Below are 27,708 nucleotides of genomic sequence, written 5' to 3'. Positions count from 1 at the left end.
CCTGACCTATGTGAAACAGACATAAAATTCTTAAAGCCTCTGAGAGGAAAAAAAAAAAAAAAAAAAAGCCTCTGAGATTTAGGATTCCGCTAACACAGCCTCACAGCCTAGACTATCTAATACAGTTATCAATCTTGAGAAATTCACATGTTCTAAGAAAGAATTCCTATTGCTTTGGAATATGTTCCAGAGTCTTCAAGATTGGGGCAAAGCAGGGGATTACATTTTGCAATTCAGTGTTTTTTACTTCAAAAGTTGCAGGGTTTGCTCCCACCAAGGATGTACGACCAAATTCACATAGGCTGAGACATAGCGTAATGGATGTTCTTCTCCATATAGACAAATGAGCCTTCTGAGACAGTTTATCTGAGGGAATGACCTTGTGATATGGAAGTTTAAACATTTTCTCCTTACTACACATCCTCCTACTATCTTTCAAAAGTGAAAAATCCAATATCCATGGTTCAGACCCTTAGGGGGTTTGAGAGGATCCCATCATCTCCTTTCTTTTTCAATGCTACAGTGATGGGAAGTCTTCTGAATGCCCTAGGAGACCAGGTCAGTCCACAGTGTCTTGAAGGATTAGCAGCATCCTTTGCCATCTGCACCAGCCCTGGCCACCTCCAGACCTCAGGGCCGAGAGGGACCTGAGCAGTGAGTGAAATGAGTTTCTAAAGGCAACACAATGCCTAAAACAAAGAGGAAGTCTTGGATCTTTGCACTTGTTGTTGGTTTGATGCACTTTTCAGGGCAGCTAAAAGACACATGGTTTCCATTTCACCAAGTCAAGAAGAAAAGGAAGGAAGGAAGGAAGGAAGGAAGGAAGGAAGGAAGGAAGGAAGGAAGGAAGGAAGGAAGGAAGGAAGGGAGAAAGGAAGGAAGGGAGAAAGGAAGGGAGAAAGGAAGGAAGGGAGAAAAGGAAAAGGAAAAGGAAGAAAAAAAGAAAGAAAGAAAGAAAGAAAGAAAGAAAGAAAGAAAGAAAGAAAGAAAGAAAGAAAGAAAGAAAGAAAGAGAAAGAGGCGAGCAAACAGATCGGATGGAGGATGGGCACATGAAAATTATTTCTAACAAAGCAGTATTTTTCACTGCTTAGGCAAATGACTTTTGTGAAAATACTTTTATGAAAGCAATACAGTTTTGATTTTACTTAGCACTCTCATTACGTTTGGATGCAAAATGAAGTTCACAATAAAATAAAACATATGATCAAAGATTATATACAATTTTGTGATAAGGTGATTTGTAATTCAAGCAATGTACTGCTTGAGACTCATATCTTGATTCCCCATTCCAGATGCTGCAGATGCTATCTGGGGAAGCAAAGAACACATGGAGGAAGAAAAGAATCATTAAATATCACTGAACTAAATAATTAAGACTATTACAAAGAATATAAATAATGAATTTATAATGCATTACAATACAAATAAACAGTATTTTTAGTGTAAAAACTGCATTTGCACAAAGAAGCTATTTAGTAACAAATACAATTAAACTGCATTGGAAACATGGGAAAATTATCTGAATCACATATATACAGTGGCACCGTTCACATGAAACTTGACCGAGAAGAAGCTATCTGAAGGCCATGTCCTGGTCTGAAACACGAAAGGCCTTCCAACCGCATCTCTTCAAAGAGCTGCCCCATTCAAGGTTCATTATTTGGTTTTTGAAGACAAACTGATCTTCTGAAGATCAAAATGTAGGACTAAAGATACTGAACAAGAGGGAACTTTACTGTTGGCACAAAAGATTTACATAAATACTTTCCAAAAATGTTGTATTTGACGGGATGAATCTGTTACACGTTTATAATACTGGCAGAAATAACACTTCAACACCAAGATGGACAGAGATAGTTGATACACATTAGCAAAAGCACCAGTCTTTCCCTTCTTTCTCTGACTTCATGCCAATTTAATACTTCATACTGAAATCTCAGGTATACACTCTTGTTTCTATGTGGTTTTTTTGGGAGGGGGGGCTCTTTAACGTTTGCCATCCTATAAAGCAGCATACAGGCTCCATTCTTAAAGACTTGGTCATAAAAAGTCATGAAGGCTAAGTGCTCACCTTAGAAGACATTTTTATTATCTCCCCCCCAAAAGTATCACAGGATGCAGGCTCTGCAGGCTTATATATACTCAAATCCTATAACAATGCCATAGTTAGTTATCAACAAAGGGTTTGGCCACAAAAAAGTCAAAATTTGGCTTTCTCCACTGTCAAAAGGCAACCTGGCTAAAGCTTGTTTACTTTTTATTACAGTCGTTATTTTGGATTTCTTTTTTATAGTGAAAGGGGCCTGTAACTAACAGGGCTCAGATGCACCATATCAGGCTGTACATACATGCTCCTGAAGTGCAGGGATCTGTGTAGTCAATGAACCTTGCCTATCACCCCATTCAGTGTTTATACTTCAAAGGGAAAGAAAGAAGTGGGACTAGCTGTCCACAGCTTCCATAATGAGATCTCTAAGCAAGCTGGGGTAGTTTAACAGATCTAACAAGAAATGAATGATAAAAGAAACTAACAAGAAGTTAGGTAGAAGTTTCAAACTTTCCCTATCATCAGACAAAAGAACCCCCACTCCAACTACTCACATATAACGCACTGCACCCGCACTCCAAAATCTATAGTCACTTTTATTTAATTTTCCTAATTTTGATTTATATAAAATACTGCTCTGTAATTAAACAGCCAATATTGCAACATAGGAAAGCATGATTATCTTTTATTTTTTAAATCAAAATCATGTTTCCACATATTTGACTTCTGGATGAAACATATTATCTACAGGAAAAATCCATAAAAGCCTATTGAAATATTAATCAAATTTTAAATTATTTTAGGTTGACTTTTTTTCCTTTAGTCTTATATGCAGTAAATATTGAAAACAAACCTTAAGGCCTTAAGTGGAAAGAAATTAAATTAGATGTGTACTTATCAGGCCATTTAGTAAAAACCCTATCTTTTGCCAGGATGTTAAAAAAAAAAAAAAAAAAAAAAAAAAAAAAGTTCCTATAGCAACAGAGGCTTCAACTTTTAATGGATCTTCTTCTCCAAACTATTTTCTCCTCTTCCTCCAATTTTTTTTAAGTGTTGCTGAGAAAGAACATACATTTCTCTTGTTGTATAATTAGGTATTATTCGGGGTCCAATTGGAAATTGGGCTGACATTTATAAAAAGCTAAAGTGGATTTTATTTCTTCATTCCTTCCCTTCTGGTCAAATACTCCACTTACAAAGAAAAAAAAATAAGTTTTAATAAAAGGAGTAGGAAAGGTGGACGTATGATACAAAAAGCCAAACTACGAAACCTTTCTTATGCCATACTTCTGAACTTGAACTTAATGATCTCTGAAAATGTTGTTTCAGCTGATTGTAAGAGAACAGAAATCCAGTGACAGGTGGGCAGGCCCTGCTCAGCAATGATCCAGAAAAGCTTCCCAGTATCAGGGAGACGGAGCTGCCATCATCAGAACTAGGGTGCTTGGGCTGAGGATGTGTTAGAGACATAGCAGGCGGGGCAGGAAATGAGCCAAAGTCAAGGTTTCCCCAGTCTGTCAGCTCTGTGATGGTCTCCAACACAAGGTGCTGCTGCTGTCTGAAGAGAAAAACTAGTGGCGACTCTTCATGAACCTCACAGTACTAGGGGATGAGACTGTCAGGTAACTGAGTTAGAAAGATGAAAAATAACCATCTCTAAACATTGGATTCTATCAGAATAATAACTCCCTTTGTGTGGGGCTTGCAACAGGCCCGGTCAACCACTTGAGGGTAGAGAATTTCAGCACCTCCCCCTCCTCCAGGGAGCCTGTGTTCAAAGTTAATACGAGGTAAGGGTTACCTAAACAGTCAGACAGGAGTATACTGCATATTTCTTTATAAAGACGACAGAAACTTTTCGAATTTCATAAACCTGGATTACTTGTTTTTCTGTCTGGACCCAAGGGGTGTGGGATCAACTTTAGACATCTTTCATAAGCTTGGAATCTAATTTTATGAATTTATTCTAAGACATAAATCAGGTAAGGCAGAAGTAGATGGATGGATTGTTTAAAAGAAATTGAGCCCCCAGGGTGCTTTTAGTAGATTGAGTATTGAGAGATTTACAGGGATAAAATTCTTCACAAGATTAAGGAAGGAGGAAACGAAACCAAATCTTTCATTTCTAGATATTCACTTTCATTAATTCTTTCACCAAAAGCACATCACTGAAACAAAACTAGAAATGGTTTTGCAGTTAATATTAAAGTGGCTCAAGAGCCAGGGAACCCCTTGAGATGGAAGCAAAACAACAAAGTATTCAAGTTCTCTTCACAAGACAACCTTATACTGGCAACACTTAGGGCACTTCTGGCTTCAAAAAGAATATTGCTATGGGAACCTTTTGAAAAAAAATTACTACATTTTGGCAAACAACAACAAAAATCTCTCCTGTAAAATCCCTACTTCCTTTTGAATCTCCAAAGGTTACAACATTTCATTCAAGATGCTTGGCAGTCACGGCTTCATGGGCTTTGGTTCTGGATTATGTAAACCCTTAAGTCAGAATGAACGCCACTGATGTCAAGCGGCCGCTGTCTGAGGCCTCTCACTGAGGAAGTATTGTGAAGAGTGTGGGGCGCCTGCAGGCCTGTGGTGGGAAAGTTGGAAATACTAAAAGTAAGAAATAAATCATAACAAAGGAGATTTAGAGAGTTGGAATGACATCCAAGCTCTTTTCTACCATAATACCCAGGGCCCTCTCAATTTCTAGCTCTAAAAGAGTGTCTCTGTACCGTGGTGGCTGTGTTTCTTACAGTTTGACAAAAATAAATGCTTAACACAAGACTTCTGCAAGACCTCCCATGCATCGTGAGCATGGTCGTGTTGCTTTGCTTTCTTTTTATGGCGCCTGCAGGGTGCTTTCTCTGGTCAAAACTCTCTAGCCCCAAGCCAATGAATTTGTGCCCATGCCAAATCCCCCAACAGATCCAACATCATGTTTGTCTGTTTTTCTGTTTCCTGATTGTCATGCCTGAAAGACTCTCATTAATATACATGAGGCTTAATGCCAGAGACTACACGACTAGAGATCGTTTTTTTTAAGAGAAGCTTGCTCATTCAGGAAAAAATAAGGATTTGATTTACACTGCAGACCAGAGGGAGGCTGACCTATTCCTTTGGTCTGAATTCTCTGAAATACTGTCATTAGACCTATGGTCCCTTATCAGCATGCTGATTTTTGCGCTGCCTCAATGTATCTTCGGCTACTTCCGCGTGGACTGAGCTGGGCCACACAGGCACCTGTTCTTCAGGCTCAAGTTCGCCCACCTGCTGGACTTCTCTCAGGGGCCCTTGGCCCTGGGTGTCATTTCTCCCCTCACCCACAGGAGGAGCAGAGCTGTCCTCTTCTTCATCCTCCTCTGCTTCCTCCTCATCACCAAGATCTTCTTTCTCTTCATCATCATCTACAAGGCTGTCCTTGTTTTCTTCTTCATTTGAATCCTCTTTTTCCTCCTCTGCATCCTGCAGCTGTTCAGCTTTGTGAGCATCCTCTGGCCTCTGAGTCTGCTCTATGGAGGGAAAAGAAGGGAACATCCTCTGAATAAACTGATCATTCAGCAGTTGATTGTGTTTAGGCAAGAAATGAAATGGGGGCACATGACAGTGTTCTCCAATCTGAAGCTATGTTATCACCCAGCACAGATCTCTGATTGGTGGTGTCCTAGCTCCATCTGGAGATTTCACTGACCCTGTTGGCTTTAGTAGAGCACCAGGGCAGGAAAGATGAAGGTTCTCTCATGCTTTATGTTTTGTACCTTCCAGAACCCTCAGACCCAATCATTGGTCATGGTGATTGGTGAGAAATGTGACTTAAGCAAGCAAATCACAGGATTTCCCAGGAGCTTTTGCCCAGAGTAGAGAGGAAAAGCCTTCTCTCTTTCTACAGGAATTGCTAAACTGATAATATGTGAGTCCGGGCTGTTAACAGCCACTGAATCAGCCACATAGAAGGAGAAACCTAACATCCCTTGGGCTATGCTTGAAATCAGAACATCCTTGGATCTTTCAGGTATGTGAGTTAAAATTTTTTCCTCTTTTTTTTCCCCCTAAATTACTTTAAACTGAGTTTCTGTGACTTCTAAGAATTCTATGGAATATAATGTATTTTCTAATTATCTATGGAAGTCTCCTAGCTAGAAAACTTCAAGAACTCAAAAGAAATAGCAGCTTATTTAGTTAAACTCCCACATAAAATTCAACCATTTTAAAGCCTCAAAGAAGTCTTTCCTCATGCAAAGTTTCAAAGCTAGGAATAAAAACATGCAAATCCGGGGCACCCGGGTGGCTCAGTGGGTTAAGCGTCAGCCTTCGGCTTGGGTCATGATCCCAAGGTCCTGGGATCAAGTCCCACATTGGGCTCCCTACTTAGCAGGGGTTCTGCTTCTCCCTCTCCCTTTTTCCTGCTCAACTTCCTCTATCTCTCTCTCAAATAAATAAAATCTTAAAAAAACAAACAAACATGCAAATCCAGGGCTATTGAGTCCCACAAACCGTGTGGTGCAGTGCAAGGATTTGGGGAGACTTTTTACAGGACTTAGGATAGTTACTGGTACTTAGCTGAAACTCTATAATAAATAGGCATTCCCCTCCTTCATTCCAGTTTGGATGAAGGAAGAGGTGTCAACTAATTAATGAAGGACATACACTTAAAGGGAAAAAATAATTGCCAAAATGAAGTATTCCCTAATTTCAGGGAAGAAAAAAGGGAATTTTTCTTCATATCTGATCTAGAGAACATATTTCAAAGAATTTGGATATGGTGATGCAAATCAGGAAGAAGAATCTAGTATCTCTTTGAGCACAAAAGGGCACACCAGAGAATTCCAAAAATACTCTATCACAGAGGTTTATCACACTTACCAGCATGTTCAGATAAACGCCTTGGAAGTGGTATATAGAAACATTCTGATATTACCACCAGGACCTGGAGGGAAAAAAGCAATTTTACAGTGACTAGCTGTGACATTTATTACCAAAGTATCTCAAATTTAGGCCTTGGTTCTATAACCAGATATTCATAAACAAAAAATTAGCAGTTGGTCAAAAGTCCTCAAAAAAGACATGGGTACAATTAAGAATCTCCTATTTTTCAAATGTAACAAAACAGGAAAATATTATTACTATATAAAGGACTAACAGGACACAAAGTCAAATATCTATAAAGAGTCCACTAAAAATCAATAAATCAATCAAGTATAAGAAAAGAGATACTATGAGCCAAGTCTAAAATGGCTTTTTAAAAAACACTCCTTTGGCCAAACAAAATTAGTCTGCATACAGCTGCCTCTCACCAATGGCTAACCACTGATTGAGTAAAAGACTATGTCAGGCTCTAGAATTCTTAAGAGTACCATAAGAAATTTCTACAGAAATAAGTTGTGAGAAAAGTCATTGATGATATGAACCAAACACTATTTTAGACTGTGATTGTCTTGGCTTCATTCTGACCTTAGTGCAGCATGAATCACTGTCTACTTACTATAAACATCCCTCTCTTGAGAAACTATACAAGCTCCTTAGGAGCAGGTTCATCCCAGTCCCTGTTCCACGCCCCGCCTAGGCCATGGTGATGGAGTTACAGGTTATGTCAATTGGCACGATTAGCTGGGCCCGGGATAAGCTGTAGCCAATTCTTCACATCTTCCCCTATGGCACCCCACAACACAAAGATCCAACGAGGAAGAAGCTCTCTGTTTGTAAGGACAATCTACTTCTCCTTGTACCTAGCTAACTCCCCAGCTTTACCCCTACTTTGAATAATTGCCCAGTCTTTAAAATAGTAATACTACTTCAGACATTAGTGTTTTAATGGTGCTATAAAATTTTAAGGACTCTAAAGAAGTTATAGTACTTCTGATTCAATTTCATAAACATCAAATGAGTATGCTCCTTTATGTTCAGAATTATTATCATCTATATATTCATTTATTACTTATTTAAAATTTGGTTCATTAGGTTCAAGATGTCAGGTTAACCTCTGTGGGGAGAGGTTCAGAAAAAGGGGAAAAATGGCGGTTTAATTATGAAGCAATATGGAACATGAATTCCATAAGAAAAATGAATAAAGCATTTTGACAGATATTTCAGAGTTACAGCTAGAACAACCTGTTATAGGTCTGGGAAGAACTAAGAATGACCACGTGAAGGAGGCAGCATTTAAGACCCGAGGCATAGTCTAGGGTAGATGGACAGCAACAGCTGCCTGGCTCCTCTGAGCTACAACAAATTGGACCATGGGGGCTCCTGGATGGAGAGAAAGCCCTGAATGCCGGGATTGTGGACATCCATGTGGTAGGGCCATGGAATGCATGAAGCTCTGTGGGCTGGGGAGGAAAAAGCTCCCAACCATTAAATTGATTTGAACAGTAAAGAGGAAAACATTTCCATCTGAAAAGCCTGAAGTTGATAAATTACATTTTATTTTTTTTAATTTATTTTTTATTGGTGTTCAATTTACCAACAGAAAAATTACATTTTAATGTGACAGTTCCATGCTTATTAGCTATTTGTGGGACATAATTTTTTGTTACCTGTTTTCTTTTTCCTTTCTTAATTCTAATTGTAGGGTTAAATTTTGGTCTTGACATAATTAGGGAAGGGAAAGAAGAAACATTCACCAGTGACAAGAAATCCTGGCATTTACAACGAAGCCTGGGAGGGAGTAAGTACCACCTGTGATATACCTGGGCCAGCTAGAGGGCTGGGTATAGAGGGCCTAGAAAACACTTAAAGGACAGCCTCAGCCTTGCCTCTGTGTGACCCTGGACAAGTTACTTAGTTGCTTTCTCACTTGCAGTCTCTCAAAAGGATGGATTTGGGCTAACCTATCTTCAAGGTCTATTTTATGTTTAACAGTACACAATTCCATCATGTAGCCTTAGTGCTCAGAAGCTCTTATTCTCCCAGATTCTCTTACTTCAAGAATTATTTTCTGGTCTAGAGAACCATTCCCTTGGAATGAGCCACTTTCTGAGCCACTAAGAATGGCACTTTTTAAAAACAGGTCTGGGGCGCCTGGGTGGCTGCATCAGTTAATTGTCTGCCTTTGGCTCAGGTCACAATCCTGGGGTCCTGGGATTGAGTCCTGCATTGGACACCCTGCTCAGTGGGGAGCCTGCTTCTCCTTTTCCCTCTGCCCCTCCCCCTGCTGTGCTCACTCTCACTCTCTCAAATAAATAAAATCTTCAAAAAATAATAAAAATTAAAAATAATAAAAACAGTCTATACTGGGTGTTCTATTATTTGTTGGTACACTGAATTTACATAAAATTACAAAAAAACCCCACCAAGTCTATAGGAGAATGGTGCTATCCTCCTCCTCTTTCCTTCCAGGGTTATATTTTCTGGTTTCATCTGTACCAGGTAGGTAGAGAGAGTATGCAACTGAATGAGGAAAGCAAGCAGATTTACCATCTTTCACAGAATGAAATCTATACCTCCTATATTAGAGACCCTCCTTTGGGGGAAGCTCTATGCTAGACAGTAGTGAACAACACACAGAAAAATAATCTACCCAAGTATCAAAATTTAGACAGTGACTATATATACCAACTGAAATGGAGACAGATAATAGAGACATAATATCACTGCCAATGTTTTCCACTGCTTTTCTGCTTGCCTAGAGCTTTGCAGTCTCCCATCTTTCACAGCACAGTCACTGATGGCGGACAGCAACACTGCCAAAATGATTGCATATATAGACTACTCACTTACTGGTCTTTCCCATACTGGTCTAAAATGCAAAATACATACTTGAAAACTGAGCCCTTTGTTTACATGTGAAAAATAACATTTAGTAAAGTATTTCAGTCATCATGAGGCTCAGTCAAGAAAACAAATAAAAATCTAAACTAACAGCCTCGTTTTGACTTCCCATCTTTTAAAATTAGGAAAAAAGTAGGAAACATCATAATCAGGTTTATGGGAAACAGTAACTTCATCAGAAAATCACTTCTCTATGGAAAACATTGTGTTCCTTCTGGCCACTGTATAAGTTAAACTCCATAAAGATTCATAGAGGGAAGAACTTCCAGAGACACCAGGACCAAGCTTCACATAACTGCATGCCTGGGCTCTCCTCTCAGCCAGCCCTCAGTTAATGGCCAGGGTGACACAGAACACTGAAATGCACATCTGCAGACCTCCCTGAAGGCAAAAATTCTAGCTGTTGTGTGCTTCTTTTAACATATATTACAGTTGGAAAAGGAATCCTTTTCTACAATGTAGAAAAGGAACCAGAGATATGTGTTTGGTACTTTATGGAAATGTATTACCAAAAAATTATGATTACTGCTTTGAAATTATTATCATTTTGTTAAATAAAGTTATCCTCCCAACTTCTTATAAAGGAATAATATTGTATATCACTTAATCACTTTAACAGTCTAGAATCAAATTTTTTCTTGTGATTGAGTTCTCGTTTCAAAGCATTGTGGTCTGAATATATGCAAGGGACAATCCCAATCTTTTGGTATTGGTTGAGACCTAATTTGGGACCCAGTATGTGGTCTATTCTAGAGAAAGTTCCATGTGCACTTGAGAAGAATGTGTATTCAGTTGCATTCGGATGGAATGTTCTGTGAAATCTATTTGGTCCAGTGTATCATTCAAAGCCCTTGTTTCTTTGGTGATGTTCTGCTTTAAAAATCTGTCATTCGCTGAGAGTGCCATATTGAAGTCTCCTACTATTAGTGTATTATCATCTAAGTATCTCTTTACTTTGGTTATAAATAGATGGATATACTTGGTGGCTCCCACATGAGGGGCATAAATATTCATGACTGTTAGGTCTTCTTGTTAGATAGACCCTTTAAGTATGCTATAGTGTCCCTCTTCATCTCTTATTACAGTCTTTAATATGAACTCTAATCTATTTGATATGAGGATTGCTACCCCAGTTTTCTCTTGAGGACCATTTGAATGGGAAAGAGAAACAGGTCTGGGGCACCTGGGTGGCTCCATCAGTTAATAGTCTGTCTGTCTACCATTTCATTTTTAGGCTGGAGGTGTCTTCAGGTCTAAAATGACTCTTTTGTAGACAACATATAGATGGATCTTGCTTTTTTATCTAGTCCGATACCCTGCCTCTTTTGATGGGATCATTTAGCCCATTCACATTCAGTGTAACTACTGAAAGATATGAATTTAGTGTCATTGTATTACCTGTACAGTCCCTGTTTTCATGGATTGTTTCTTTGGGCTCCCTTTTTCTTTTACAGGGTGACCCTTAATATTTCTTGCAGAGCTGGTTTGGTGGTCACATGTTCTTTCAGTTTCTGCCTATGTTGGAAGCTCTTTATCTCTCCTTCTATTCACAGTGACAGCCTTACTGGATAAAGTATTCTTGAGTGCATGTTCTTCTCATTTAGTAACCTGAATATAGCCAGCCTTTTCTTGCCTGCCAGGTCTCTGTGGAGGGGTCTGCTGTTAATCTGATATTTCTCCTCATATAAATTAAGAATCTTTTGTCTCTTGCTGCTTTAAGAATTTTCTCTTTAGCTTTGAAATTTGCAAGTTTCACTATTAAATGTCAAGGTACTGAATGGTTTTTATTGATTTTGGAGGGGTCCTCTCTATCTCTTGGATCTCAATGCCTGTTTCCTTCCCCAGATTTGGGAAGTTCTCAGCTGTGATTTGTTCAAATATACTTTGTGGTCCTCCCTCTCCTTCAGCCTCTTCTGGAATCCCAATTAGACATTTATTCTTCCTTCTCAAGCTATCATTTATTTCCCTAAGCCTTTCCTCATGGGGTCTTGTTTTTTCTCTTCTTTCCTCAGCTTCCTTCCTTTCTATCAACTTGTCTTCTATATCACTCACTCTCTCTTCCACCTCATTAATCCTAGCAGTTAGAGCATCTAGTTTGGATTGCATCTCAGTTAAACTATTTTTAATTTTGGCCTGATTAGATCTCAATTCTGCAGTAGAGTCCTTTATGCTATTTTTTCCCCCAGAATCATGAACTTTATAATTGTACTTCTGAATTGAATTTCTGACATCATATTGAAATCCAAATCCTGTAACTCTGTGGCAGAAAGTATGGTTTCCAGTTCTTTCATTTGTGGTGAATTCTTCCTTCTAGTCATTTTGTCCAGTGCAGAGTGGCTGTATGAGCAGGCTGAATCAAAAAAAAAAAAAAAAATCAAGCACAGCCTAAGTAAAATACACCCTAGATGATTACAAAGAGGTAAGAGACCAGAAAGTAAAAGAAAATAAAGAACAGAACAAAATAAAACAAAAGGACCACTAAAGTGAAAAACAAATTTTAAAACAAAGTAGTAAAAATTTAAAAACTAAAACAAAAAAACAAAGAAAAAAAAAAAGAAAGGAAAAAAGGTGGTAGGGGGAATGGTCGTGGTAAGGAAATGGTAGTGGAGAGGGAATGTGGTCCCCCTGAGGGGACATATAGGGTGATCCTCTTGGTTCTGAGTGTATTTTGTTCTATATGTTCAAAGATGCTCAATCCCAAATTTATATAAACCAGTAATACTTATATAAAGACCCAACAGCAACCACAAAAACATAAACAAGATAAAAGAGGAGGGCAGAATGGGAAGGAAGAGAGAATATAATCTCACAGAATGAACCAACTTGGTGTTCCCTTGGTTCTGGGTATATTTTGGTCGTGTGTTAGAAAGTACTAATTTCCACCATTGCAAAACAAAACGAGACAGAAAAAACAAAAAACAAAAACCTGTATCTTGTATATCTACAAAAATTAAATTGAAAACGTTGAAGGGAATCCAGAAGGGAAAAATATATCTAAGACATATAATTGTAAAATATTAAAGTCAAAAAGGAAAAAAAAACTTAAAAAAGAAGAGCTGGTAAAATATTGTAGTCAATGTGGGAAAATAAAATATATTGAAAAATTTTAGTGTGATATAAAGAGTTATAATGGAAAAAGAAAAAAGAAAAAGGACCCTGTAGTTCTATATACTCTTTTCCCTCAGTCCTGGAGCTTTCCAGTGCTGCTTATTCAGTAAACTTGCTTTTCCCTTGTTCTTCCAGCAGTTCTGGGGGAGGGGTCTGCTGCACTTATTCTCAGGTGTCTCTGCTTGAGTGGAGATGTCCCGCCTCTTGCCAGGTGCTGGGCTCAGTATGAGCTGTTTATCCTGTGAGGTCTTTGTTCCCTAGAGGCCCTGCCTTTCAAAGGTAGGTGCAAGGTGAAACAAAGAGGGAAAAAAAAAAATGGTGGCAGCCAGATGTCCAGCTCTGCAGTCGAGCTTCCCATAGTAACTAACCGCAGTCTCCCAGTCCACACTGGCCTAGGTGCTCCTGGGGACGGGTGCACTGACATGCACAGCTTGTCTGGTGCCCAGCAGCAGGGGAGTTCTTGCTTTCTTGTGCTTTCCCTGCTTCCGCCTGTTCCAGGGGGAATGGAGGATAGCCAGCTTTGTCCACTTCAGTGTCCTTGGATCCAGGGCCCTGCTGCTGGATCCGTGCTCCCAGGGACCGCCTCTCCTGAAGGGAATGGAGGACAGCCACTTCCATCTGTTGCCAGGCTCTAGGGTAAGCAGCAGGCTTCTCCCAAATGCCCCAAAGGGCTGCGGTGCTCCAGCCCTTTAGCGAAACGGGACTGCAGTTTGCGGTGAGCTTTGTCCCAGGCACCCCAGTCTTATAGTGACTCCAGGAATCTTGATGCTTCACTGCCCCTTCTGCAATTCTGCCCGATTTCCCTGCTAAGCACTTTTCTGTCAGGGAAAACGCAGGCGTGGATTTTTAAAGTTCCTGCTTGTCCAGGGCTGGGCTTTTGTGCCCTGGAGGCTTTTGCAGCTCCCCCTTAGCCCTGCAGTCACAGCTCCCCCCACCCATTTTATTTCTTTAATTTTTTTCACCTTCCTACCTTGTTAGAAGCAAAAACCTTTGTCTCTAGCATTCCAGCTGTTCTCTCTTTACATTTCAAGTTGAATTTATAGGTGTTCAGGATGTTTTGAAAGTTATCTAGGTAAGTTTGTGAAACCAGAGCTGAGGACCTCTATCTTGCCAGTCTCCTGAACAGTCAGTCTAGACTCAACTCTCTTCTTCAGGCCAAACCTTGATAACCTTCCTGGACTGATGATTTGAATATAAGTTTCCATATGAATTTAGGGTATATGCATACCTGATCTGATTTCTTGAACTTAAAGTTAACTTCAAAGATAAAATTCAAAAACTCTTTATGCTGAGATGAGTTTCCAGTGCTCTTCCAATAGGCTCACACTCAACCTACATTCTCCATAACTCCACTTGAGAATCACCTAGGATTTCATGGTGTTCCCCTTACAAAAGCCTCACTCATGTGGCTCTAAAATATACTGCTGGAAAAATCTAGCACTAGACAGTAGATGGGAGAAGCAAATTTATATCCAGTCAAATTTATATCCAAAGTCCAATCCTTTTAGGCCAGACCGTCAGGGACATGTTGGTTAGCAGTAAGATTAATGTAACCTAATGATTGACAAATCTGAATGTCCCCCCCGCCCCCATCTGTGAAGTTAACACCAGCAGTCAGATCTCAAATGGCATAGTATAAGGTAAGTATATTTGCAGCAAAATAAAATCAAGCCTCCTTGGCTTCTTGGAGTATAGCTTTGTCATTACAAGTTATATATCAATATACATAAAAGCAATTGCTAACATTTTACGTTTATTTTTAAAAAGAACTTGCTAAAGAGCTGAAATGCATTATACAATGTAAGGATAGACTTTAAAATAATCTTATCTAAAATGTCCTTTTTATATGAAATTTCTTTCACACAGTGTTTAGGAGCTATGTGATTAATAAATAGCACAATGGCTTTTAAGAACTTCTTAGAGTTTAAAGCTCAATCAAACTGATTAAGTGTGGATAAAAAGAAAGATTAAAAAACTATGTAAAAGAGTAAAACATTGTCAAAATACTATATAGTTAGGTAAATAAATTTATTATTTCAATTCTCACCTAAAACATCTAGGGAAAAAAACGCACAGATACTTACTACATACTAATTTTCAAACCTAAAGAAGACATAGTAATGTGCTTTGCATCTTATTTTTTTTTCCCATGACTGTGTTTCTTTATCTACATTATCTTAGAAAATTCACCTTAGGATATCCAGAGTGTTTGTATAAGCAGCTGGTCAGGATTAGGGGTTCAATTGGAGGATATGAACAAGAAAAATCATCTTGTTCACTCAAGGAACAAATTCACAGGACTGGCCTTATCACCAGTGTTCCAGTCAAGTAGGCAATGTGTGAAATTACAGCTGACTTGGTTGTATTGAAAATTAGAAATTCATGTAAGGTCTCCAATTCTTCTTTCATTACTGCCTATATTCTAGATATACAGACTATATACCTGCACACACCTTCAGGATATTTAAGGTTAGGATTAGGAGATAAAAGTTTAAGGAATATTATATCTCAAATTACCACTAAGAGTAGTATCAAAAAAGTAACTGCTTAGATTATACACAAAATGATATTTGTTTATGCATCTTTTCTTTCTTGGCTGCTTTCTAGTTTTACAAAAAAAAAAAAAAAAAAAAAAAAAAAAAAACCCATGTAACGTCAAAGGGGAAAATGGCATTCTCTCTTACCAGACCCATAAAAAGGCCAAAAATCAAGGTGGCCATGACGAAAAAGATGTAAGAACACCAAGCAGGAATTCCAAGGGTCACTGTGAAATAGTTGTGAAGATGCTGTAATCAGAAGAAAAAAAATTACTTATTACAAAACATGTTTGAATCTCCCTCTTAGCTAGAACTCAAGTTTGTACAATGTTTCTGTACATATGAGCTCCCACAAAGTTCACCAGTCTACATTTATTCGATTCTTCAAGAACAAGTCTTACAATGCTGAGTACTGGAGAGTAATAATCAAGGTCATATCTAGTAAGACCTACATACCTTTGTTCATGATCTGGGAGAACTCTGGCAGAATTGTTTTCCTAGCCCCTTCTTTCATCATAATAGATTCTTTTTGGTCATTCTCCCTAATAATTCCATATACCTCAATTTTTACTCCTCATGTGGCACCCATAAAAAATTAAACTTCTTGGGCCTTTGTCAATTTTTAAGTGGAACTAAATTACTACTTACAGAATATCAAACGTTTAAAATATCTCCATACAAGGGCACCTGGGTAACTCAGCTGGTTAAGTGTCTGACTCTTGATTTTAGCTTAGGTCATGAACTCAGGGTTGTGAGATGGAGCCTCATGTCAGGCTCCATGCATGGAGCCTGCTTCTGATTCTCTCCCCCTGCCCCTCTCCACCCCCACCCCTTTTCCCTTAAAATAAATTAATATAAAAAAATAAATTAATTAATTAATTAATAGATCAATTAATCAAATGAAATGAAAAATAAAAAAAAATTCTTCATACTTCCTTTTCCTAATCAGACCATTACTCTATCCCACTCATATTCAATAACTTTCCTACAAAACTGAAAATATTAGAAGAAAGTTTTTCTAGTTATTTCATTATAAATAAATGAAATTCCATCAGTCTTTGAGTAGAGCGTACATCCCTTCATGCTTCCTGTTCCCTGAGACTCTATTTGATGTCAAACACTTTAAAAAATGGGTGAAGAGATAACCATTTTTGCTAATAATTGTTTACATGTTAAATCATGCAAGTTTGGAGTCAAGGCCCATTTAAATGTAGACTTGCTGAAACCATGCTTCACCATGATGGCTTAGTGATCTTACAGTTCCAAAACCAAAATCGTTAACTATAATCCAAGCATTTACTGGGCATATGATGAAATGGCTCCAAGCTAAGTGCCACCAGCAAGCAGAGATAACAACTGAATGACTTGCCTATAAGTGATTAGGTGGATGAAAATGACTCCTAGCTTCTATTTTAATTTAGTATTTCTCAAAATCCAAATTACTCAAATATCTCCCATTGGTTTCTAGTTTATAAATGTCAATACAATAGTATATTTTATTCTGGCTTAATTCTGAATGATAAACCAACAAACAAAACAGCTTGTTAATGGTCTAGAATAATCTGAGATCTCCTCTCTCCAATTTCTTATTCAGTAGAAAGGACAGATCTAGACTCAACAAGTACTTTACATACTTATATTGCAAGGTGTTCGATAAATATTTATTGAATTAAAAAAAAAGATACTAGCAGATCCTTCAATTATTCATAGGAAATACAAACAACTCATGACTTGTAAAACTATTATTGTCCTCTGGTGATGGCATTGTTCAACATTCTGCCTTTAGCCAGGGCAATAGTTTATTAAGAATAATCTAACATTCTGCAGCCCAGCAGGCAAAGAGGCATTTGGGATATCCAAAGATTGCTTCATTCAAACTCTGTTCAATTTAAGTTCTAAAATGTGTCATACAGTTCTCTACTTTAGAAAACTCTATGTAGTCATAGTTTATGCTTCTCTTGATTACTCAGTGCCACCCTAAGGATTAAACTCTGAAATGTGCCAAGGAATTAAAAGATATGGAAAGCCAGTCTAACTTTGTGCTGACCCATAGAGGCCTGTATTCTGGAACTTGCTTTATAAGTAATATCCATTAATTGCTGGAATGAATCATGTCCAGTTATAAGTCCTTCTGGATAGTATCTTATGCCCTTTCAGCAAAATAAATGATTAAAGTAACCCTCAAGAAATTTTCTAAGTTATTTTCTGGAATTCACTAAGTTATTTGCTCTTGAGTCACTGCATTCTGAGTCACACACTTAGCGCATTCAAAATATCCTCTTACTGTAGCAAGTTCTACTTCAATTTTCTCATATCAACTTATTCTTTAAAGGATGTATTTGAGCCTCTTAGAGAAACCTCACCATCTTGTGGTCTTCTAGTTAATTAATACTAAAGCCTCCTTAACCAAGTTGTGTTTTCACAACTGTAGACATAAATCTTTATCTGTTTATTTTGTCTGAGTCCACAATGGTTTTAGAACACCTTAAGATTGTTGGGATTTGTGGCATTAAGTACTTGAAGTTTTGCCGTATATATGTTTTTAAGTAATAACTGATTCATAGATAATGGAATTAGAGCTAGTGTTTGGCTACATACAGATTTGAATGAGAGACTAAATGAAGACACCATTACAGTAGAATTACCCAGTGGTCAGATGAATTTAAGGAATGGAGCAAGGCCAAGGCCTCCATGGATCACCGGTAGAATCTCTCCAGACAGCTCAGTACTCCGAGAGCTGAACTACTACAGGGCAGATTCAGTGCTGTCCAAGGGCACCCACTCAGTCAGCCCAGTGCCGCACAGCCTTGTTGAGAGAGGCTGTGATTAGATTCTGCCAATATCACAGGATATACTCTGAGGCGTTTTGGGACAAATCCAATATCTCTTTCAAACACAGATCAGAATCCTCAAAACATCTTCCCTGTGTGGAAGTAGCTCAGAAAGGCTATCTCTAGTAATGGCCAAGGGTTTAGTTCACATTCGATGTTTTACCTTTTCAACACTTGTAACAAGACACAACCTTGCAGCCCCTTGTAGGCATTAAGAGAGGTATTCTGTGGGTGTGTGCTATCTCACTGTAATATGGTTCTAGATAATTTTACAAAGAAAACCCCTCAAAACAGTGAGGAGAGATGCTACCATCTAAAACACAGGGGGACATTTCAGAAGTTTTAAAATATACTCTTAAGTGTTGGCGGGGACGTGGAAAGAAAGGAAACCTTATGCACTGTTGGTGGGAATGTAAATTGGTACAGCTACCATGGAAAACAGTATGGAGGTTCCTCAAAAAGTTAAAAATGTAAATACCATGTGATCCAGTAATTTCACTACTGAGTATTTACCCAAAGAATATGGAAACACTAATTGGAAAAGATGTATGCACCTTATGTTTATTGCAGCATTATTGATAATAGCCAAATTATGGAAGGAAATGAAGTGTTTATCGACAGATGAATGGATAAAGAAGATGTGGTATATGTGTGCAATGGAATATTAGCCATAAAAAATGAAATCTTGCCATTTGCAACAATGTGTATGGAGTATTTAATGCTAAGTGAAATAAATTAATCAAAGACAAATATATGATTTCACTCATGTAAAATCTAAGAAACAAACAGAAAAAAAGGAAATAAACCAAAAAACAGACTAGCCCCTTCTTTCATCATAATAGATTCTTTTTGGATCTATTGATCCAAAAATCTATTTGATTGATTTTAACTGTTAAAAACAAACTAATGGTCATCAGAGCAGAGTTGGGTGAGGGGATAGGTGAAATAGGTGATGGAGATGAAGAGTATGCTTATTACGATGAGCACTGAGTAATGTAGAGAATTGCTGAGTCACTATCTTGTACTCTTGAAACTAATATAGCACTGTTTGTTAATTATACTCTCATTAATGTTTTTAAAAAGTATTTCCATTTTGAAAAAACACACTCTTGTTATCCTCCAGTCTAAACACCTATGGGCTTTAATTCTCATTGTGAGGTATTTATAAAGCCTTTAATCTTCTCCATCATCCAGACTGTCTTCCCACAGATGCTGCCTACCTTACTGTCCACCTTGTTGCATGACAACAGTGGCACCAAGGTGAGGGCAGTTCCCCCATACTATATTAGCTCAGCGAGCAGCACAAATTCACAAAATCAAGTAATATTGAAATGCATTCAGATGATAAACCTAGTTAGCAAAAATACACATTGTACAACTGCCATAAAACCCTATTTTAGTCCTGCTATCAGCCTGGATTAAAAAAAAGGAATAAAAAGATAAAGCATTCCATATTGACTAGTGAGAGGTAATAAGTAGTTTTACTTATTGATGACAACAATGATTAATGAATACAACTAACAACAAACAGTTATCAAATACTGATTATGCTAAGCACTCAAAGTGTTCTAGTGACAACAGTTTATAGCAGGGAAAACTCATAGGTTCAGATATACACACACAGGGTGGAGAACAATGAGCTTTCTCTCTGGAAGAATGAAAGATAATACCTCCCTACACCACTGTAACCAACTGTGAAAAGAGATGAGAAGACAGAAAGACTGGAAAGTCTCTCCACTCATGTGCCACAGACAACATGTCAGCCCCAGGATTCCTAACCCTGACTGCGGCACCACACTCAGTGACAGTACCTCCCAAGTTCAATCTCCTGTGCATTGCTTTCATGGCACCTGTACTATCCTTTAGATTATTGACATTTTTCATTGAGTAATTTTTTAAGCTGAATTTCAAAGAAATTTTACATTGCCACTATAAATATAAAATTAGTACCAATTCCGTATCTAGAAGATGTCTATCCACTCTTTAAGAAATTCCTTGAGTTGTACATCTTCCAGGCACCAGTGATTCGTATGAGGTAGGCAAATGTCAAGACTATTTATGAGGATAGGTGTTATAGCAGATGTGTCAGTGACTTCTATGAGTCTATATAAAAATTAAAATACATAGGTGGATACCATCACAACTACATTGGGAAGACAATCTGAATTTTAGTGGTGGAGAGAATATTTGAGATTATCCACCCTTCCCCCACACTGTGGTATAAATTACCTACTAAGGATCCCTCAGATTCCAGGTGATAGTCGAAAGCTCACAGATCTGGCTTGTAACACTACTCAAGGAACTTCTCCACCTTAAGGATTTAATCAAGCAAGAACATATGGGAGGTTGGCATAGAATTAAGGAAGCCAAATGCAGAACACAACAAAACCCCTGAGTTCATGGGAACTCAGCTGTGTGGGTGTCTCCTCAACAAGCAATTCTGACATCCTGAGGACAAGCTCTTGTTTCCAGAATGCCAGATTGAGTAAGCTGGCTTCATTCCTAAAGCAGAAACTCAAGGACTTTAAGATGAGCTCAGTAGGCTCTCATCTTATAGATACTGCTCTTGTTTTTATTTTATCTCTTTCATTATAGAAAAAAAATTAATACAGAGAAAAGAATTTTTTTTTAAATCAGCCATAATTTCAGGATCAGAGATAGCTATTGTTGACATCTGATTAATCTCCTTCCAGGCATATTCCTGTATACACATACAAACTCCACAAGAACATAACATTACACATACTGTTTTGTCATCTTTTCACCCACTTAATAACATGCAATTTTCCCTACAGAAATATTATATTTAACCAGCTACCCAACCAGGGGAGACTGTTGCTGAAGAAACACTGACTTCTATCTGTCTATGCATCCACAAAGTCTCAGTAGGATAAAAGAGATTGTGGATGGGCATCAATATCCTTGCCTCACTGGCATTAGCCACTCTGTGTCTTTCCTTCTTGGAAACCTTATACTCATTTAGTTCTAGCCATGTTCTTTCTCCTTTTCTTTCTTTCTTTGTCTCTTTCTTTCTCTTTCTGTCTCTCTCTCTCTCTCTCTCTCTCTCTCACCACATGCTATATATTTTTTCTGTTCACTGTTAATACAGCTGCACTATAATTTTATATTGTCTAAATGTGTCTTATAAACAGATTATGTTCCCCACAATTACACATTCCACATTGATGAAAGGATCTTGGGCAAGAAAGAAGGGCTGGCTAAATAAGGTGAGTGAGCTGGGTGGGCAGCTAGGAGGACCCACTCACTAAGCGGTTCTTTGGGTACAACCAGGCAAGACTACACCTCAAGGCTGAAGTGAGAACCTGCCAGCCAGCCAAGGATTGAGTCTCATCAGGCTGGAAATCACGTGCTCTGTGAATAAGAGGACAAGGGCTAGATTGTAGAAACAGGTTCGGAGAGCCCTTCCCAGAGATTTCATGGAAAGCTGGAAACTTGTCTCTAAGAAAAGAAGCAACTACACAAGTTGTCAAGAGGCTTGGGGAAGCTAGTTGCTGATACAGAGGGTGATGCCAAATTTCTAGCACAGATTTTTAAGGTAATGAATACACACACATGGAGAGATCAAAATAATCAAAATAATCTAAAACCTACCACTTATGTTCTTTTAGTCATGTTACTCTCCACTACACACACACACACACACACACTCTACAGTCAGAGCAAATACATTAGTGACACCAATAAATATAAATGGACCAACTTTATCATTCAAAAGAATTACTTCTGGCTATATGCTTTTCATAAGACTCATTTAAAACATAACAACTGGGGCACCCGGGTGGCTCAGTGGTTGAGCATCTGCCTTTAGCTCAGGTAGTGATCCCGGAGTCCTGGGATCCTCCTGCATCAGGCTCCCCACAGGGAGTCTGCTTCCCCCTATGTCTATGTCTCTGCCTCTCTCTGTGTGTCTCTTATGGATGGATAAAATCTTTTAAAAACAACAACAACAACAACAACAAACCCACATACAAAAAAAAAAAAAAAAAACCAACTATAAAAAGGTTGAAAGTGGAAAAACATTTCAGGCAAAAACTGACCAAAAAGAAAAAAATATGGTATTAATACCAGATAAAAGTGACTTTATAGAGGATCCCTGGGTGGCTCAGTGGTTTAGCACCTGCCTTTGGCCCAGGGCATGATCCTAGAGTCCTGGGATCAAGTCCCACATCAGGCTCCCTGCATGGAGACTGCTTCTCCCTCTGCCTGTGTCTCTGCTTCTCTCTCTCTCTCTCATAAATAAATAAAATCTTTTAAAAAAAAGTGACTTTATAGAATGTAAAATGTAACTGATTGTCAAATTTAACAATTTATCCTATAAAACTATCTTCTTTTGTTACCTTTTTAAATATCTGGAAAGACATTCTAAGTATATATGTGTATATAAATATCATATCTACTCTACTTTCTAATCACTAAGAACATCTTCATAGGGGCACCTGGGTGGCTCAGTCAGTTAAGAGTCTGCCTTCAGCTTAGGTCATGATCCTGGGGTCCTGGGATCAGGTCCTGCATCAGGCTCCCTGCTGAGCAGGGAGTCTGCTTCTCCCTCTCCCTCCACTCATACTTGTGCTCTCGCGCGCTCTCTCTCTCTCTCTCTCTCTCTCTCTCACTCTCTCTCTCCTGCTCAAATAAATAAATAAAATCTTAAAAAAAAAAAAAGGAAGAACATCTTCATTGGTTGTTCAGAGATGGGTCATATTTTATTCTCCAAGTTGCCCTTTCTTTGCAGTCTGATGCATACGCACAGAATCTGTGTGCTGCCCAAGGCTTGAGCACTGTGTGTATAAAGATAAAACATCCACTCCTGGCCTTGACAGGACAAGTGGCACACATTGTAATTATTTGCATGATAAAATGAAAAACTGTAACTCTTTATCTAAACTCCCGTTTATCTAAACACAAAATGTCGTTATGAGGACAAAGCAATTATTTTCTCCCCAGATACTATATTTGAAAATATACCTCTCTAACAATGCATGAAAGTCATGACCAACTTCTATCTAAGCTCTTCTTAAGCCACTAAACAAATTCATCTCTTGATCTGCACTTCTTATAGGTTCTATGCCAAGATCTTGCTCTTATGATCCCTGACATCAGTCTGTTATGATTATCCTGTTGAAGTAAACATTATAAGGCTACAAGGTTCTGATATGGCTATTAGAACATATAACTCTGTCAACCTTTAGTGTCAACAAACTGCAAAGGGTAAAATTCTTATTCTCAATTCCCAACTGGCAATTCATAATTCTCAAACCATAAATAAACTTCTCATCAGTGTTATGAAAATAGTTGAAGAAAACCATATAAAACTCATGTTATCTGGAGAGAGGGAAAATCCCAGTTATTGTTTAATACCATACACAAGTGCCCAAGAAATACTGAAAGTAGGGGACAAATTTAGTTTCTATTGTTAAAAAATCCTGGTTAGTAGTATATCTCACAAGGCAGAAAATATTAAAAACTGGGACACAAAAGATTGTTCTTAAATTTCCCCAAACACATATCAATGTGCATGAGAAACAGAAGAAGCATGAGAAACAGCTCGTGTGTTAATTCATTCTGATGTTACTACATTAAACATTTTGAGTAAATGGAAAGGTGGACATGTGCTCGGCTTTGTTCTTTGGCAACAGAAAGATCAGACTTCTGTATGGCATTGTTGGATTTCAGAGCCCTCTGATGTTTTGGTAAATCTAGATGAATGTTGCCTTAATTTTTCCAATATATATGACCATATAATTTGTACTGCAAGTGAAACATGAACTCCTTGAATATTAAGTTCTAAATATGACATCATGACTTAGAATCATAGCTTTGAAAGGACAATTATAAGGACTCAACTTCTAAAGATTTTTTTTAAATACTTTAAGGATATATATTTAATTCCACAGCAAGTTGGTTAAATTTGGCAGAATTTAGCCCACCCTACACATAAAGGAAGTAAAAGATTATGTAACACATTCAAGATTACATAATTGTTCAACATTTTAACCTAAATAACAGTTCTAACTCACTGAAATGACTCAGTGCTTATAGTAGGGATTCTCAAACTTCCTTAAGGGACCAGAGAGCGAATATTTTAGGCTGGTGGGTCATAGGATCTCAGTCACAACTATTCAACTCTACTACTATAGCATGAAAGCAGTCCTAGATAATAGGTAATGAATGAACATGTCTGTGTTCCAATGAAACTTTACTTATAAAAACAGGTGGCCAGCCCCGAAGCTATAGTTTGCTGATCCCTGACACAGAGAATCACTTTCAGGCTTAGATAATCTTTGACCTATAGGGAGATTATGACAATGGGAAAATAAGATGAAGTAAAACCACAAAAGCCCTTTCAGCTTAGATAAAGGGATTCATCACTGATCTAAGAAAATATGAATGACACTGTGGTTACAGTCTTTCTTCAATTTATGACCTTCTACACAACAACACATTTCTATCGGGGACCCCGCAAGAGAGCAGTTGTGCTGCTTGAGGAGAAAAGATAGGGGCACCTTGGTGGCCCAGTCAGTTAAGGTCTGCCTTTGACTCAGGTCATGATCCCAGGGTCCTGGGATTGAGTCCCTTGTCGGGTTCCCTACTCAGTGGGCAGTCTGCTTCTCCCTCTCCCTCTGCTCCTCCCCCTGCTCATGCACTTTCTCTCTCTCTCTCTCTCTCTCTCTCTCTCTCTTCCCCCCTCAAAATAAAATCTTTTTTTTAAAAAGTGAAATTATAAAAGTATTAGTGTTTACTTTCCTTCTACTTCCTGTAGAAGCTACATTTTAACTCTTTAAAAATCTCTCTGCAAAGATAATCACAAAAAGTATATTTAAGATTACTCACCCATATCTTGCCAGAGATGCTAAAAAGACCAGCCATTCCAGACATCCTAAAAGAAAAGTGAATAAATGAAGAGAAGAACCAACACTGGTGATATATATTATGAAAAAACAAGGCAGGTGTGGGTGGCTCAGTTGGTTAAGTGTCCAACTCTTGATCTCAGCTCAGGTCTCAGTGTCACAGCCATGAGCTCAAACCCTGTGTTGGGCTTCACACTGGGTGTGGAGCCTACTTAGAAAAGAAAAAAGAAAAAAGAAAAAAGAAAAAAGAGGAAAGGAAAGGAAAGGAAAGGAAAGGAAAGGAAAGGAAAGGAAAGGAAAGGAAAGGAAAGGGAAAGGGAAGGGAAGGGAAGGGAAGGGAAGGGAAGGGAAGGGAAGGGAAGGGAAGGGAAGGGAAGGGGAAAGGAAAGGAAAGGAAAGGAAAGGAAAGGAAAGGAAAGGAAAGGAAAGGAAAGGAAAGGAAAGGAAAGGAAAGGAAAGGAAAGGAAAGGGAAAAGGGAAGAGAAGGGAAGGGAAGGGAAGGGAAGGGAAGGGAAGGGAAGGGAAGGGAAGGGAAGAAAGAAGAGAGAGAAGAGAAAGAGAAAAAGAGAAAGAGAAAGAGAAAGAGAAAGAGAAAGAGAAAGAGAGAGGAAGAGGAAGAGGAAGAGGAAGAGGAAGAGGAAGAGAGAGAAGAGAAGAGAAGAGAAGAGGAGAGGAGAGGAGAGGAGAGGAGAGGAGAGGAGAGGAGAGGAGAGGAGAGGAGAGGAGAGGAGAGGAGAGGAGAGGAGAGGAGAGAAGAGAGAGAAGAGAAGAGCAAAAACAAAACTCAGGTCATAGGGATCTCCCCCTCCACTTTTTGCAATATGTTGTCCTCTCCTGGATTCACTTCCATTCACATAAAGCTTAGATTCCACACTCTTCATTTCCATTCCTCTGTTAGAAACACATTCAAGCCTCCCTGGGTAGCTGGGTATGTGTCCGGGGAAAACCACATGGCCAGCTGACTGTTCTCCTTTCCCAGGCACAAACCTCAGGGAGCAGTCAAGACTGCATTGTTTTAGGCTCTACTTGAGATGATAGCTCATATCTTTTCCCTCTCTTCAGACCTTCTGCACCCTCCCTTTCCTGTGCATGCTCAGCTAACAGTACTCCTTGTATGTCACTGCAAAATCAGAAGGCATTATGTGATCTCTCTTATCTCCCCACCACCAAATCTGAGCCTGGTGGACACCTGATCCATCTCCTCCTGTTACAACAGAGAAAGTATCACTGCCCTACCACAGTCTAATTCTTCCACTTGTCCACGGATCCCATCTCTTTGGTCTTGTCAATGACTTGGTTCTTTCTGCCATCCCTTTCCCTGCATTAGCAATTTCTCCCTTTCTGCAAGATCATTTTCTTCTGCATGAAAACATGTTTTACCCTCTCTTATCTTTTAAAAAGTACATCTGTGGACTTCATATGGCTCTCCAGCTTCACAAACTTTTCCAAGGAGTATCTACGCTTACTGTTTCTTCTTCACGGGACCTTTAACCATCCAAATCTGGCTTCTGTCCTCACTACTGTACTATCACTACTTGTGATTAGGCCATGATGACCTTGCATTGCTTCAATCAACATCCATGTCTCAGACTCGATTTTCCTTCACCTCTTGGTCACATGGGGCACAAGAGACTACTCCCTTTCTTGAGTATCCTTTGCTTAGCTTCTAGGAAACTATCATACCCCTGATGGTCCTCCTGCCTCATTGGTACTCATTCAGTTTCCTTTTCCTGACTCCTTCCTTACCCATCTTCTTAACTTTGGGGTATCTCCTGGCGGTCCCAAGCACTTTTATCTTTTTCCCCCTCTCTAGGTGATTCCATCCCTTCTAAGGTTTGAATACCATCTACATGCTTTGTATCTGTGTTCCTGAATTCTCCATGGAGACCAATCACCAGACATCCAACCTGACAGCTCTAGAAGGAAGTCTGAATCTCAAAGTTACCATGTCTAACACTGAGCCCTTGCTTTCCCCTTGTTCAAATCAGTAACTGATACCAAGACCCACCAAGTACTTAAGGCAGAAACCCAGGAGATTTTTTGTGACTCTTCCCTCTCCTGCATCTTAACCAAGTCTACCTTCAAAGCATATTTCAAATTCTCTCAATTCCCACTACCACAACCCTGCTAGGTACTAATATAATCCTTAGGCTAGACACTACAACACTCTTCTAACTGTCTCATCTCATCCATTTGTACCCTTTCCAACCTCTCTTCCTAAGAGCCATCTTCTAATTGTACACATCGATATGTACAAGTTTCAAACTGAGGCCATAGACCTATATGATCTGGCTGGCTCCTGCCTGCCTCTCTTTCTTAGCATATACCACTTCTCTCCCCTTTCTCTCTGCTCAACCTTGGCCATCTTTCTGCTCCTCAGTACCACAAACTCTTTCCAAATTGGGGCCTATGGCCATGCTATACCCACTGTTGGGAATATTCCTCTCCATGCCCTTTACCCAGCTAGGTCATCCTATCCTTCAGCTCTCTCTGCTACTCCACCTCTCATCCGATGGAGGCCCATGCCCCACAGTCAGTCCCTGTCTTAGT

The 27,708-nt window shown here is 38.8% G+C and overlaps 1 protein-coding gene across 1 annotated transcript in view; it reads right to left on the bottom strand.

Annotated features, from left to right (window-relative positions):
- Nucleotides 1–1,386: 1,386 nt before the first annotated feature.
- TMX4 (thioredoxin related transmembrane protein 4) overlaps nt 1,387–27,708 on the bottom strand; it is a 52,063-nt gene continuing 25,741 nt past the window's right edge. The window contains exons 5-8 of the mRNA XM_072800104.1: nt 25,142–25,187; nt 15,609–15,710; nt 6,913–6,976; nt 1,387–5,561 (exon numbers count right to left, since the gene is read on the bottom strand). Coding sequence (XP_072656205.1) covers nt 5,203–5,561; nt 6,913–6,976; nt 15,609–15,710; nt 25,142–25,187 — 571 coding nt within the window. The 3' untranslated portion in view covers nt 1,387–5,202. The remainder of the gene's footprint in view (nt 5,562–6,912; nt 6,977–15,608; nt 15,711–25,141; nt 25,188–27,708) is intronic.

Source organism: Canis lupus, chromosome 26 (genome assembly GCF_048164855.1).
Source record: "Canis lupus baileyi chromosome 26, mCanLup2.hap1, whole genome shotgun sequence".
Classification (NCBI taxonomy): domain Eukaryota; kingdom Metazoa; phylum Chordata; class Mammalia; order Carnivora; family Canidae; genus Canis; species Canis lupus.
The sequence above is the reverse complement of the archived record's forward strand: the minus strand, read 5'-3'. Positions and strand labels throughout refer to the sequence as shown.